Source organism: Egretta garzetta, unplaced genomic scaffold, assembly GCF_000687185.1.
Source record: "Egretta garzetta isolate BGI_Z169 unplaced genomic scaffold, ASM68718v1 scaffold523, whole genome shotgun sequence".
Lineage (NCBI taxonomy): Eukaryota > Metazoa > Chordata > Aves > Pelecaniformes > Ardeidae > Egretta > Egretta garzetta.
The window spans coordinates 451,581-466,617 of record NW_009259177.1 but is presented as its reverse complement, the minus strand read 5'-3'; the positions used below and the strand labels follow the sequence as shown (position 1 = coordinate 466,617).

The 15,037-nt window shown below is 36.4% G+C and overlaps 1 protein-coding gene across 1 annotated transcript in view; it reads right to left on the bottom strand.

Moving 5' to 3' along the window:
• Positions 1 to 13,781: 13,781 nt before the first annotated feature.
• Positions 13,782 to 15,037, bottom strand: part of METTL15 (methyltransferase like 15) — a 96,130-nt gene continuing 94,874 nt past the window's right edge. Inside the window, exon 5 of the mRNA XM_009635576.2 lies at positions 13,782 to 14,227. Within this exon, the coding sequence (XP_009633871.1) occupies positions 13,782 to 14,227 (446 nt within the window). The remainder of the gene's footprint in view (positions 14,228 to 15,037) is intronic.

Sequence of the window (15,037 nt, the reverse complement as noted above, 5' to 3'; positions counted from 1 at the left end):
TTAGAACTATGATCCCATTTTGAGACTATGCTGGTGCAGTGACAATTTTGCAGCAGGAACTATATTGTAATTATACTAATAAAAGCTCTGTTGTCAGTTAGCTCTCTATGTGCATGCCATTTATAAATAGCTACATAAATATGTAAATCTACACATACTTATGATCCACTTTTTCCTGGTCAGAAATGACTAAAAAGTATGACTATCATTTAATTAAGAAGATGAAGTGAAACAGAATCCCCCTCTTTGTCCTAACAAACATTGGAAGATGAGGGAATTCAAAAATACTATATATGCTATTTCGGATTAGTTGAAGCTTTGGTGTGCAGCATTTCCTCAAAGCCAAGCAACTTATGAAATATAGATTTAGGCATCTAACTTTTAACATTCATACCAGAACATCCCAGTCTAATTGACTTGCTGCCGAGGGAGGCATGCACCAAGCTTGGAACAGAACCCAGAGCCCTGCCCTGTTGTCATCCTCCTCTCTCCACCCACTGCAGTCTGGTTAGCAATAAACTTGCTTTCATATTAATCAATACACAAGTTAATAGCAATTTCATTATACTCTACAATACTGTATTCACAATTTAGGTCCTTTGTAATGTCAGGTAACCAGTGAACCACGCAGCATGACAACTTACGTAACTTTTCTGCTAACTTCAGCTCTATGGAATAAACTGTACCACTTCTAGCAATGGTTTGCCTTTCTATAGGTTTTTCCTCAACTTGAGAACTGCACTTCCCTTTTGATAAGAGGAAGAGCCTCATTACAGTGTACCGGAAATATCTGCAGCAGATGGAATGTTATTAATGGGAAGACAAGGATATGTTCATATAGGCAGGGGAACCACAATTCTATTTTTGAAAACAGACTTCATTTAAATACAGGTACCTGGAACTTTGCAGAAAGCAGACTGTTGAAACAGGTGATAACACTGTTATTTTTAAGTCTTGGAAAAGCTTAAATAAAGAAAGTAAGATTTAATTAATGAAACATTCTGTTTTGCTCTCTGCCAAGATTATAAAAGAAAACAACAATATATTTCTGCAAGAAAATATTAAACGCACTCATGAACTAATCTTCAAGGAAAGGAATCTTTCCTAAAACAGCCACTTAGGTTAAATGGAAGGAAATTAACAAACTGAATCACCAAGCTGTAGGGCTCATTTTTATATTAAAAAGAAAAATAATAGGAACCAATCACCCACTCTTTTGTCTTTTGTGGTTGCTACTGCTTTTTTTTTTTTTTTAAGGAAACCAAGCAGGCAAAATTAAACTCTTCTATTAATGAGTACATGTTGACTCTTGTGAAAAGAGTAGTGACAAGTTCTCCACAGCTGTTCACAACAGCTGTTTTTAATTTATCGCATAGGCTTAAACATCCTGAATGACCCACTGAATGTCCAACAAAGGCATTTAATCTGAAAATACTTTAAACCAGTTTAAACCTTCGAGCATTTTTAATTCTTAGGTGGGTGAAGCTTGCTAAGAAATAAACGTTCTTTCCTTTTCTAATTGTGCAGAGATAGAGAAAAATAAGGACTTTTTCTTAAGTCCTTTTCAAAGACCTATGTTGACTGCAACAGTTTTCTGTTTGTTTCCCTGCAGATAACTCAAATAAGGAACAATCCCGAACAGAACATCCATCAGCGTTTGACTTGCATTTTGCAAGCAAAACAGCAGAATTTGTTATTTCTAGAGGAACACTGGTTTGTTCTCAAGGAACGCAAAGCCATCCCTTCACCGAGGGAAGCTCCCCATCTTCTCTTTTAGGTGAGGACACAGCAGGGGGCTGGTGCCCCACACGCCTGCTCTCTTGGGCTTGCTTTGCAGGGTGCTCTGCTGCTACAGGCTCTGGAGAGCTGCAAGTGCCAGACACTTCTGAGCTTAAAGCACAACTCACCTTCTGCATTATTTGGTCTCTGACCACTTACTCTCTAAACACATCAACCTCACTCAAGAGGCACTGAGCACCAGTACACCTGTTTGCACAGAAACTTGAACTGTGGCAGAAAGTTAAGAGTAGCAGCTCCCCCAAGAGTTATGTCAGCAACAGACGCCGGTGGACGGACGAGAAGACCGAGAGGATGCCTGGGTGAGCAGTGGAGTCACAGGCAGCCTGCAATGCAGAAAAGAGAGGTCATAAAAATAAAACTGTGTGCCATAAAATACATTAAATAATTTATTAAAATATTAAACAATATGCTCATTCCTGCACGTGGACACACATTTACTCACACTTCATAAACTCCTGGTTCAACATCAGAAAGAATTTCCTATGTGCATTTAATTAGACTCTGAATATTTTTTCACACACATCCTGGTGATTTGGAACATTTCCAAAGTATTAGGATTATGATTAAATATATATATATATATGAAATAATAATAAATTTTTGTAAATAGGATTTTCACTTTCCCTTTTCTTCAGAGTGGGTCGTGTCATGGCCCACTGGCCGAGCAGCTTCTGGCAGGGAGCCGTACTGTTTGCTTATTATCGCAACTTGTGCAGCTCATCGTAATGATAAAAACTGTCAAAGCTGAGGGCTTTCATCCATCCATAACCTTATGTATTTTTTTAAGCCAGAGGCTAAATCTTTCACTGGGATTTTGATAGATCTTAAGGATCTGTACTTTGCCCCTTAGAAACAGCTTTTTAATTAACTTATTTATTTATTGATGAGCATAGACGATAGGAAAAGAAAGAAGCCACGGTAATAAGGAAAGCCTACGTTCCCAGCGTATTAACCTCTGCTATTTAATAATGCACCAAAACCCCCTTAACTTTCATTTTTTCTCTCTCTAGATACGTAAGGCAACATATTTTACATTCAGCGTGGAGGAGAAATAAACATCCTTGCCAGCTACATTTCTGCAGAAAATGAGCCCTAGATCAATAGATTTGTGTATTTACAGACATCTGCCACAGATGATGAATCCTCCAGTAGATTAAACTCAGAAGAAATGACAAATAGTTGTTGGCATGCTGCTGGAGGTTGGCTACGTTGCTATTTCCCATGAAAGAGTACAGGCTTCTAACAGTCTTTAACCTCATTGGACCAAAAAAACCCCCAAGCTACACTATTTGCCAAAACTATACTTGTCAACCTTTTTCTGAATTAGTTTAATATTGCTTTACTGGTGTGCTCTGTTGCTGCTCATCACATACGACTATAAATAATTCTAGAAGGAAGGGTACCGTAAAAAAAAAATTGCCATAAAGAGATAATTGCAGACATTGCAGAGTTAAAAGATATAACATGAATTGGCATGTAATGCCAATGTAATGACAGTTTAACATGCTTGCAAGTCAGCTGACATTCTGTTAAGTAGAATATCACATGTAAAAACCCAAGCTGCCATGGACTCAGGTTAGTATGTTCAAGAACAGGATGGTGAGATAGACATGGTTGCTCTGTCCCAAATGCAACACAGCCGTTTTAACACGCTGTCAAGCTAATAAGTTTTGCTCAACAAGGATTAATAGCTCTGGTTTAACTAAATTGCTTTTGTTTCCAGGAGTAACATGTCACCTGCACAGGTTTTACTGAATGAGTTATTAAAGCAAATTCCTATCAAGTAATTACCGACTGAGTGCATTTAAGCTAATTCTTTAAGTGAAATCACAGTGAAGTTCCAATTCCCTTTCAATGCAAATCATGTGCTTTTCATGCAACTTTCAGGCATCTAACAACACTTCATGCCTGCATACCTTACCTAAGGATTTTGCTGGGGTAAGGAAAATGAAATTTTTATGCTGTTGCCCCTTCTTACCATAAAAAGCTGTTCGGCACAGACTGCCAAGGCAAACAGTCAGCTAGAACTCCCTTCGTGGATTTTTGGAAAGGAAGCAGTGGCTGCAGTGAATGCAAATAGAGCTAATAATAATTATTAAAGGCAGCAACTGGGTACAAGTCACACATTCTAATGTTTCTCAAGTTTTCTCACAACGACACTTTAAAGCCTTGGAGCATATCAAGCTGCTGGATTTAACATGGGGTCAGACCCCATATAATTCTTAACTGCCCACCAGTGTAGCATAATTTGAAGAAAAAAATGGAAGCATGATTTGAATTATGTCTCGACTTTAATCACTGAAAGTGATATTCCCAAAGAACTACCTTTTGAATTAAACGCTTCTCCCCACTGCAGAAGATACACCCCTCCAACTTAACCTGCCCCAAAAATGTCATGCACGGTATTATTTTTGAGAATGGTAAAATGATTCTCCTTCTCCAATAATAGCCCTCAATCTTTATCATTACCCAAGGCAACTTTAAATTACAATATCACCAGTTATACTGTGTACCGCTAGAGGTATTCCTCAGTCTCTAAATATCACTGAGCCACCCGTGCAGACTTCAGTGCACCGCCAGGCCCAGCCACATTTGAACACCCTATGGCTTTGTCACACAGAGTGCTTTAGGGACAGGGTGAGCAGCTAGTGACCTACAGACCCCAAATCTCCAGCTCCCCAAAGCACTGGCAGTCTCATTCTGGCAAGGTGCCTCCCATCGCTTGGGAAGCTCTTCTGGAGATCTGTAGACAGGCTATCAAGACTAAGGAAATTGCTCATTGGGAAAGACTGTGTTTACAAAGCTATATTTATAAATATTTTCATTCATTAATTTAATTCAACAATCTGTCACCTTACTGGAACATAAAGTGTAAGAAATACTTTTAAAGATCAATTTGTAAAGGTTCAGGTTTAAGAGAGTCCTTTATGCTTCAGAGAGTGTAAAAATTTGTGTGTTGAAGATGACTTCATTAGCTGATAAATCACACATAAGCAGGAAGGAGCGACAAACCCTTTTCTTCCACTTCAAACCAGTACCATCACATGTTCTTAACTGTGTCACAACTGGGATTCATAGATACTAAAGATATATGACAATTAATACAAACAGTTTGGCTCAGATTTCAGTTTGGAAGACATTTAGGAGAGACCCTAAATACTATATTATGTTCTCAAATTCTATGCATTAATTTAAAAACAAAGTTATCTGATCCCTGTCTATTGTACTCCCAAGACAGGAACTAGAAATGTAGCTTTTCAGCAGGCAGTACTCAACAAAAGCCAGATAATTGTGCGAATAAATGAAAAACCAAGAGCATCTCAAATGGACTAGAGGCAGTAATCTATGCAGGGAACGCACATTCGCACAGCACTGAGGTGTGTAATGGCATACCCAGATGTGTTCTATGCATTTACTTCATTACATGGTTCCATAACAATCCCTTGTAAACTGATAATTAACGGCATCCTACAGTAAATGAGATGGTATGTGTCAGTACCACAAAAGAACGATGGCATGCAAGCAAGGTGACAAGTACAGAGCCAGTCCTGTTCGCACACACCTTCCGGAGTGCCAAACGGAGGGCAGGGGGGGAAGCTAAAGGGCTGACAACGTTAAAAAATCAGAAGTAAGGCTCCAAAAATGACATGGCTATCAAAGAAAAAAAAAAAAAAAAAAAAGAAGAGAGTGAAATGGAAAAAAGATTACATTTGGTTATCATACACACTTACGGAAAAGATAATGGGCTCCAATTCACATGGTTTTCTCTGCAGCCATGAAGGCTGGAAATCAACTTGAACTTTCTCAGGAAAGCTGAGACTCTGATGGCCATGGGAAAGCTTGGAACATCATTAATAACAAAGGTAATGAGTGTTGTCAACACTGAATCTGATGGTGACTTGAACATGGAATCATAATTTTTAAATGCAAAAATAAGTAGAAGTACAAGTGTGGATTTCACTTAGAGAAAAGAAAACCTAACTTAAGCAAAAGTATTTTAAAGCCTCATTATTAAATTAAGAGGAACAAAAATTGAATGCATGCAGAGGAGTGCCTGGCATTCTGCAGGCTCCAGGAGGTGATTGGGAGTTAGGCTGGTTCACGTGAGTCGCTGTGTAAGAGGGAACATGACAGTCAACAGCTCAATTCAGTAGCCAACATTAATGTTGTGCTCCTAATACAAACAATGAATCAATGAATTCAGAGGAGAAATGATGGCAGAAGAGATTAGATCTATATTTTCTCATCAAAGTAAAGAATAATTTTTAAAGGCAAAAAAAAGCACTTTTCTTAGCACAAGACTGTATTTAAAGAAAGGAATCAATTGCCCTTCTCAGGAAAAGTACTTTTTTTTTTTTTTTTTCCAAAAAGCCTGCTCAAATGAAGCAGAAGCAGAATCCTGACAACTAAGCTATGACTTGGATAGGCTGAGTAAAGTATTTGCCAACTGTAACTACGGAGGGGACTAAACTGCAAAAGAATATTTTCAATACGCTGCTGAATTAGTGAAGTATTGGGAAATGTGGTATTTATGTAAGACTGCGCTCCCATTGGGATATAATTCGATCTAATGGTCACTGCAACTAATTTCATTCATTATTTTTTTTGCTCAAAGAAAAATGTTGACTGCTGCTGGTTGCAGGAAAGCCTTGCTTGATTTTAAAAAGACAAGAGCTAGCTTGCTCTGAGAAAAAGTTATGAAATTCAAGCAGCAACCATAAAATACCCCCTATGCTCAGCTTGTAATACATTGTTTTCCAAATAACTAGAGCTCTATTAATCAAGTATTAGCTAATAAGTCAGTGCTCTAAAAAGTAAGATATTGTAATATTTTCAGGGGAGGCTCAGATTTTAATCTACGTGTCAATCAGCACACTACCAGCTGCAGGACGGCGCCTACCCAGGTGCGCAGGCTGCAGCCCAAGGCTGCTGTGTTTACCTAAGGCAGACACAAGAAAAATTGGCAGGGTCCTGGTGGGAAGGCTACTGTGACACATCCCTGATCATCCCTTAATTACTTTAGTTTTAGAATACTATTAAGTGCAGTATAACTATACAGCAGGGTATTTGCCAAGCTCATTTAATTAATCTACTGTTTTATAATTTCGCATCACCTGCTAGTTTTTAATACTGATTAATAGTGATAACTACAGTACGTGTGCAGTTTAGGTCTCGAGCCCATGCTTATTAAACCAATGGAAGCTTCTTATTACCTTTAGTAGGGGCAGCGACAGTAGAGACTAAACGCCCTTTCCTCTGAGACAATTTTTCTGTCACCTTCTTGCCCCCAAGAGAGGCAGTAAAGAATTACATACCAGCTTCAATTCCAAGGATTTTTTATTATTATTATTTTCCTAACTTTATCCTTCTGAAACCCACTGCCACCATTGTTAAGCTATTGTGAAATGCAACGTAGTACACCCCAGTGGACCTACTTCCAGATCAAGAACTTCATTAATTCAGCATTATTATTAAACATTATCATATTTACATTACTACTGTGTGAGCCCGGGCAGTTTGCCTGGACTGCCCCACACTCCACAGATGCCATTTTGCAGAGCATCAGGTCCTTTCTCCTTCCACAGAGACCCCCCTGCCAGCCTACCGGACTTACCTCCACTCTCTCTTGTCAGCTCTCACTGCCTGACCACAACTTCAACTCCCATTTCTGCCACAACTCTGAGAAACAGGACATTTTAGAAATAAAGTATGCGTATAACAAAGCTGTACCCGTAGGTAAAGGTTGCAAGATTAGGCTCTCAGATTGTGAGTGTATTAACAGGCACACATGCATCATTACTCTTCAGAATACAAGTTTTGCACTATATTACAAAACAGTTTTTATGATACCTTCATTTCCAGATGCCTATCAGCCAGGACTGTCAATACTTATTCCAGTTCTTTGCAAAGTCTATGAGAGATGTTCTTAAGCACGAAACTGCTTCTGATTAAAAAGAGAAAAATACACAATTTACAGGAAAGGCATGTAGAAATGAGCTTAAAATATACTTTGAAATAAAGTAGAAGCTTTTCTAGCCTGAACTGTTGATGACTAAGTTATCACTAAGCTTCCACACATTTTAGTGTACAAGTTATATCATGATATATCAAGATCTTTTTTATAGTTACTAACTTTGATACAACCTTGTTAATGTTATGTTGCTATGTTACTGTTATTAGTATAATTACAGCTAATATAAAATGCTAACAACATCATAAGCCTAGTAAAGACTTATTCTGAGGTCTAGTATACATTCAGTGCCAATATAAACTAGAGACAACCTAAAACTGAAAAGCAGATTACATTTTGTCAGAATCACATCCACAGACTCAAACTAATGCAGCATGTGAACAAATAACAGCGGAGTACACTGAAACCAAAGTTTTACTCAGGTATTCTAGCATATATGAATTCTAAGATGTGATTTATATAGCATCATTTATTTTCCTTTCAGTATCTGTCATGTGCCCTAATGCTTTATGGTTTATGCAGATTTTCCACCAGCACAGAAAATGTTTTCTTTAATGAATGTCCACAAAAAGATGAGGTACATTTGCCACATTTATGTCTAAAAATTGTATGGGCACTGAAGATGATCTAGAATTTTTATACATATATACTTTCTTCTAACAATTATAAATTACATCTTTGAGAAACTTACAGTGCAAGTTTGTTTGTCTGTCTTTTGAAATAGGTATCTTGATAGAAGTATTTTTAGATAAGAAAATTACCTACCCTTTGTTCTCTTAAAAATCCAGTCAGCATAATTTAAAACAACTACTAACCTGTAAAAGAAGTTATCCACATTTTTATCTTGTATCTTCATGTTGACAGTAAACATGCTGTGACTATAATCATGTGCAGGTGCACTCCAAAAAGAACAAAGCACAGGTATTCCCAGGACAGACAGAGGGAGCTGTATCTCCACCTTTACTCTTTAAAGAGACAGCTATAAACAAGGTGTCAAGTTTAAATTTGCAAACATAAAAATAACATTTAAAAAATCTCCAGCTTGTTTTTGACTATTACAACGAATCAAATTAGGCTTTAAAAACATCAGGGAAAATATCATTTGCCTAAAGATCAAGCTACAATGAAAAAGTTTCATTTTTTATCAACATTGCTATGTCAGTATGGCAACCGATCATTTGCTCTGGTTTTTTAGCTTCCCATGAACAAATATTTACCCCTTTTCCTGTCTTAGTGATGTAATATCAACATTGGAAAACATGGCATGTCATCAGTAAAATATGTCTAAAAGAAAAGCATTAAATAACATTAATTTTAATACAGTTGGATGGACAGGTATTACAGTTTTCTGAAAAAGAAAAGCCCTTCCTTCTCATTCATCCTGGGACAAGCTTACAGAGGATTCAGGAAGGTAAACACAATTCTAACTGCAAAGGAGACAGGGGAAAAACATACAGAGCTGGATTTAGAAGCATATATACCTTTCCATCGTTACCTTTGATTATGCACTAGAAACCATGCTCTGCATCAATGTACAGAGATTGAGCTAACTCACTGCTACTGCTTATCCCAAAACAGGTAAAACTGGGCAATGAATGGACAAATTAACAGAATACTGCATATATGAAATTTTGTTAAATTGGATGCCAGCCCCATAAATTACATTTTTCTTTTTCCTAAGGTGTTCAACTTTACGGCCTATTTCTTACTTTTTAATTAAACATATTTTTCTCTTCTACCTTCTACAGAGGCTGGGAGAAAGGGAAGTAGTTGTTCTATATTCATTTAAATTATTTGCAAGATTCACTGTAGCACTGCAGTCTTAATTAATCCACAAAATCCTGCTTTAATACCAGTATACCTCAGGTGTAAAGAGGCCTCCACATTTGATTATACTTTTGAAAGACTTATAACTATAATGGCGTATTATTCTAAATTACGGATTAGTTTTAAGCAACTCTATGAAAAAAGCTCTATGAAAAAAAAAAGTATGGCTATAAAGACAGATTCCCATACTCCACTGAACAGTGTTTGTAATCATGGTGTAAATGGTCCTAATCCTACTGAAGGGCCCTTCCTGGAGAGACTTTGGGCACAAGAAAGGAGGTCTGAACCCTTTATTGCTCTTGCTAGAGGTAAAGATGCTAGTCAGACAGGCAGCGACAAATCGGCTTACGAGTTCATTGCTTCTCTGTTTATTCAACTTCCTCTCATTTTTCACCAGTACTTTTGTACAGTGATACTCCAAACAATGAGTCAAGGCTGAGATCCAAGTTATTTAGAAATTTAAATTAATCAAATAAAACCACCAACAATCTGCGTCTAAGAGTGCTTATTGCACTCATCCCACCCCTGCACCTCACCTTTCCTCAGGGCAGAGCTCCTGATGCTTCCTCTGTCATAGTTCTGTTACACTATTTAGGAGCATAAACTCTGCAATTAATACCATGTCTTCTCCAACACAAAGAGTCATTTTAGAGCCGCTATGTGAATCATTAATAATAATAGAAATGCTATTCTAGAAAGCAGCATGCAAAAAGTCTGGTACAAACTTGCTACTAGAAGAGAGCCACTTGCTAATATTGTTTAGCCAAATAGGTATTTTGCCATTCATACCACACTAGGAATTCTCTCCTTCCAACTTCCATCTATCAAAAACCTCAATAGAACCGTACAAAAGCTGATGTTTCAGACTGGGATTTTTCCAAGTCAAATGGAAATCTCAGCAGATGTGACTAGAAATGACTACTGAGAAATTACTCAACTGTAATAGTTCTTAAAAAAAAGAAACAAAACACCAAAACAAAACCAAAAAACAAACAGAAGAAAGAGATATTAATTCCTTACATTACTTGAAAACAGCATGATTAGGCCTTTGCATTCTGAAACAATGAAACTGCTTCTTTTTCTTCAGGAAGCAATAGGGAAATAATAATTGTTGGCAAGCCCTCGTGGGCTCTACATGCAGCTAATTATGCTTATGCTTTAAAATGATACTTTTAAAAGTACTATATTTTAACTACAAAAACCTTATTCACAGGATAACTGTGTCTAGTTTTCAGATAATTATTCTATGTAAATTCCTTCACCAGATAGGTAATTCCGACAGCATATCAACTCTATGTTCACTTGGATTAACAAATTAAATCACATTTTCTAATCATTTAAATAGAAAGTATGTTTACAATATGTATGAATAGTCTCATAGCTGGTTTTTATCCTTTTTAAAATTTTTCCACACCCTTATGAAGTACTAACATGAAAAGATATACACTTTAGCAATATGCTCTACACTCACACATTGTCTGTCAATGTCGTCATCTCTCCACAACTACCACTTGATATTCTTTACCAATATTCCACATATTGGATGCTTCTACTCTTCCCACCGTGTACAGTACCATGATACCACCATATTCCTTGTAAACGTTGTGTACAATCTTTTCTATTTGATGTTGATAGAAAATCTTGCATTTGGCTGTATTAAAACACATTGCTCAGGTTGAAGATCAAGATTTTAGAAATTGTATACAATTTCTATCTTGACAGCATGATCTGGTTTTCAGTGAGACTAATTTTCCACCAAATACCATCTCCTTCATAAATACCATTTTTGATTACAGTAAAAAAATACTTAGTTTTACTAACATGTCACATAAACCACGTTTGCAAAATGTAAGATATGCTATGTAGACATGTGTCTTGGAAAGAACATAAAGACCTAATACCCTTCACATAAAATAACTTCACCTACTAAATGAAAAAAAAACTGCTTAAAGATACAACAATATTTGACTAAATGTAACCAGAGTTTTTTTTCTGGGAAAAGCAGAAAATTCTGTTTTCAGGCAAGCAGAGATTAAAATTCCAGAACTCTCCAAACTACAAGTTTAAAGCTCAAAGTGAGGAGACCCCGAGAGGAGAAACAGATACTCTACAGAGAAGAGCTCACCAACTGATGCATTGCCATGGCTGTGCAACTCCAACTGAAAGGTAAAAAAAAGGCTCTAACTTATCCTAACTGAGGGAGTGTATTTACAAAAATTGATAAACAGTAGTTCAACCATCATAAGAAACTGTGCCTTTGAAATTAGATGTCAGAAGAGTGGATTTTAAACACTGTGCTAAGCATAAGGAATTTTAATTTATAATTTCTGGGATACAGATACTTCTGCTATAAACTGGATGGTCTTTTCCAACCAGAAGTGCGTTCCTGTACAGCGTGCAGCATGGCACTACAGCTCTTCTAAGCCTGTGTTGGAGGCACAGTTTTTCCAGCCTACAACTGGAGTACGCTTCAGTATGTAATCTTGGCTAAAAATTAACATTAGCTATTTATATTTAATGTTTGGATGAAAAAATGTCTATTTAAGGTACAGTCTGTTGTCTCTAAGATGTCAACAGCAAGTAATATTAATTGAAGTGGAATGTTTTATTTAATATTTATTAGCATGTATAATGAAACTAGTGGAAAAATATTGAAATCTCAGAAAAGCATGAAGTGCTCATCATCATTTGACTGTACTTTAGATTAGTGAGAGATTATCTTGTGTATACCTAAGAATACATTATATGACTCAGCTTTACCAAGGAATTAAATAATATTCAGATATTTCAATATATTGTATATAATAGACAGTGAAACTAAATTTCATCTTGTTTGTGTCAATACAACCTCAAAAACTCCCATGAAGTAATAATTTCTATCAACATAAAGAGGATGCTTTGTGAAAATCAAGCCCAGACTGATCCGGTCAGTTCTCCTTCAGAAGCTAGTGTAGTAATCATGTAGCTCAGAGTCAGAAATTCCATTTTTTTTATTCTATCAGCCAAGTTTCAGGTTGATCACAAAGGAAATCCTGCTACTGATTTGATTATCCAAATAAGGACTTTTTTTCCTGAACAGATGAGTCAGAAGTCAAAGAAGTTGAAACTTACACTATTTTCTGATCATTTTTAACATAAAAAGACAGCAAAACAGTGGTCTTTTAAGATAAGATATAAACCCAAAGCTAAACCCAATTCATATTAACTTACTAAAAAATAAATTGTGTTATATGGTCTACTACCTAGTATAGCATCCACATTGGAAACTGGTATTACAGTGGGCCTTTCATAAAGTAATTCAATACTTACCCAAGTAGCATCTCTTAATAAATGATCACCAGCAAAGGAGAATACTTTGTAAGACCCACAATACCCCTGTTTTGATGGGTTATTATAATTCCATCAACACCTAAGGGTTGTTCTGAATCTATGCACATAAGTTAGCATCACCAGAAGAAATTCAAATGATCAAGTACAAATCTGACTGCTTGCTTGTAGTGTCCCAGTGCAAACAGTGGTCTTTTAAGTATCTTTTTTTCCCAAGATACGTTTATTATTTAGAATCTATAAACATTAAATAACCAGGTGATCACTTAGAAGTAAATATTTACTTATTTTAGAAAAAGGTAAGAGCCCATTTACAAATTCCTGGGTAGAACATTACATACTGATATCCAATTTAAGAACTAGCTCTTGTCCCGCAGCTATTCATGCAACAAGTCAACTGAGATACAGAGACTTATAATTTATAAATTCTTAGGTTAGTTTAAACTTACTCTAGACTAAGCCAGACATCTGACTTAGGTGTCTGAAATCCACCCCCACAAAAATGTGCCTGTCTCAATTAGCTACTGAATTTAGACTGCTGATGACAGAGTTTTGAATTTAATTGAATGGAAATATTGTAAATACATCAAACCTGTAATTTTTATAAACTTTGGGTTTGATGCTCTTTTAAAAAAGATGTCTTTTTTGTATAATTAGTGACATCCACTTATCTACACTTGTTTTACCTTTTGATGCTCTACACTACATTTTAATTAAAAAGAACCACAAAGGTGAGAAAGAAACATTTTCTAACAGTCTTCATTTTATTTTTTCAGTTTGATACCATCTGTCCAGTTAGCCTTCTGGAAAACAAAATGTAAGGAAATTATGCAATTATATAATCATATGTTTTGTTTTAGACTTTAATAGCAGCCCTTAGCTTAGCTGACCTTCCTCTTGGGTTTGCTTGAACATCCTTGGCCTGGGGTGTGAGAACTTTTTTCTGTATAAAAATCCACTTTGAGTTGGATTTTCCATGGGGAGATTCTTGTGTACATTCTTCTTTGGAGCAATTTTTCAGAGCCTGTCTTATCTTTTGCCTTGAGCCAAGATTGTACTTTTCTGTCATGTCTATTCCATGAAGAAAACGTTTGATAATACGATCTTCTAGTGAATGAAAGGAGAGGGCTACAAGGCGACCTCCAGGTTTCAGAAACTTCTCAGCTGTCTTCAGGCCTATGAAGAGTTCATGGAGCTCATCATTTACAAATATTCGCAGGCCTTGAAAAGTTTTGGTAGCAACATGCGTAGGTCTCTGAAGCAAGTCTTTTCGTGCATACAGTGCTGATGCCGGAAAAGCACCTGTCATAAATTTTAAAAGGTATATGTTAACATCTTATTATTTCTACACTGCTATCCTAACATAAATCCACTCAGGCATGATGACTTCAAAGGAAAGCATACTTACAACTGAACTCTGAGTGGCAAGCTTCCTTCTTTATAATGTATCTTTATTTTCTGCTTTGAATTCACATTTCTGAAAGTAAACCTATTAAACTGAGCTGGCTGGCTGTTGAGTGTTGTTTCTTTTCCTAGCAACTTTCACAGAAATTTCTTCCTCAAGTGCTTCACAAAGTTAAAATACAAAATGATGGCTGAAACCAAGATGGGCTAGATAAATCTTACTTTACAGCTCAAGGTAGTCAATGTCAGTTTGGTATTTGTGGTGGTTTGTTTTATGCTTTTAAGGCAAAAAATAAATTTAATATAAGATGGACACAATTTTAACTGCTGCCTTCTAGATAATTATGCATTTCTTCACAGGCAGAAGTAAGATGAAGATAACGTGTACCTGGTGATAAGTATCTTTCAATGAATTACTTAAAAGTTTAGAAGAGGAATCCTTGGTTTGGGGATAAAAATTGTTGATCACTGCGCCTGTGTTTCTTCAAATGTTCACAAAAATACCTTAAGAAATTCAGAAACTGCAGCCAATACTGTTGCTTTTTCACATGCCTGTACAGCAGAACGTGTCAAGTTATGAGTTTGTTGGACGAAAAAAATCACCAGATTAAATGATTTTTACTAGATGCACAAAACTCCATCTTCCTTTCTCCAAAATTCTAACAAATTATAAAAGTCTCTGCAGAGACTGAAATTTTGATAGAAACT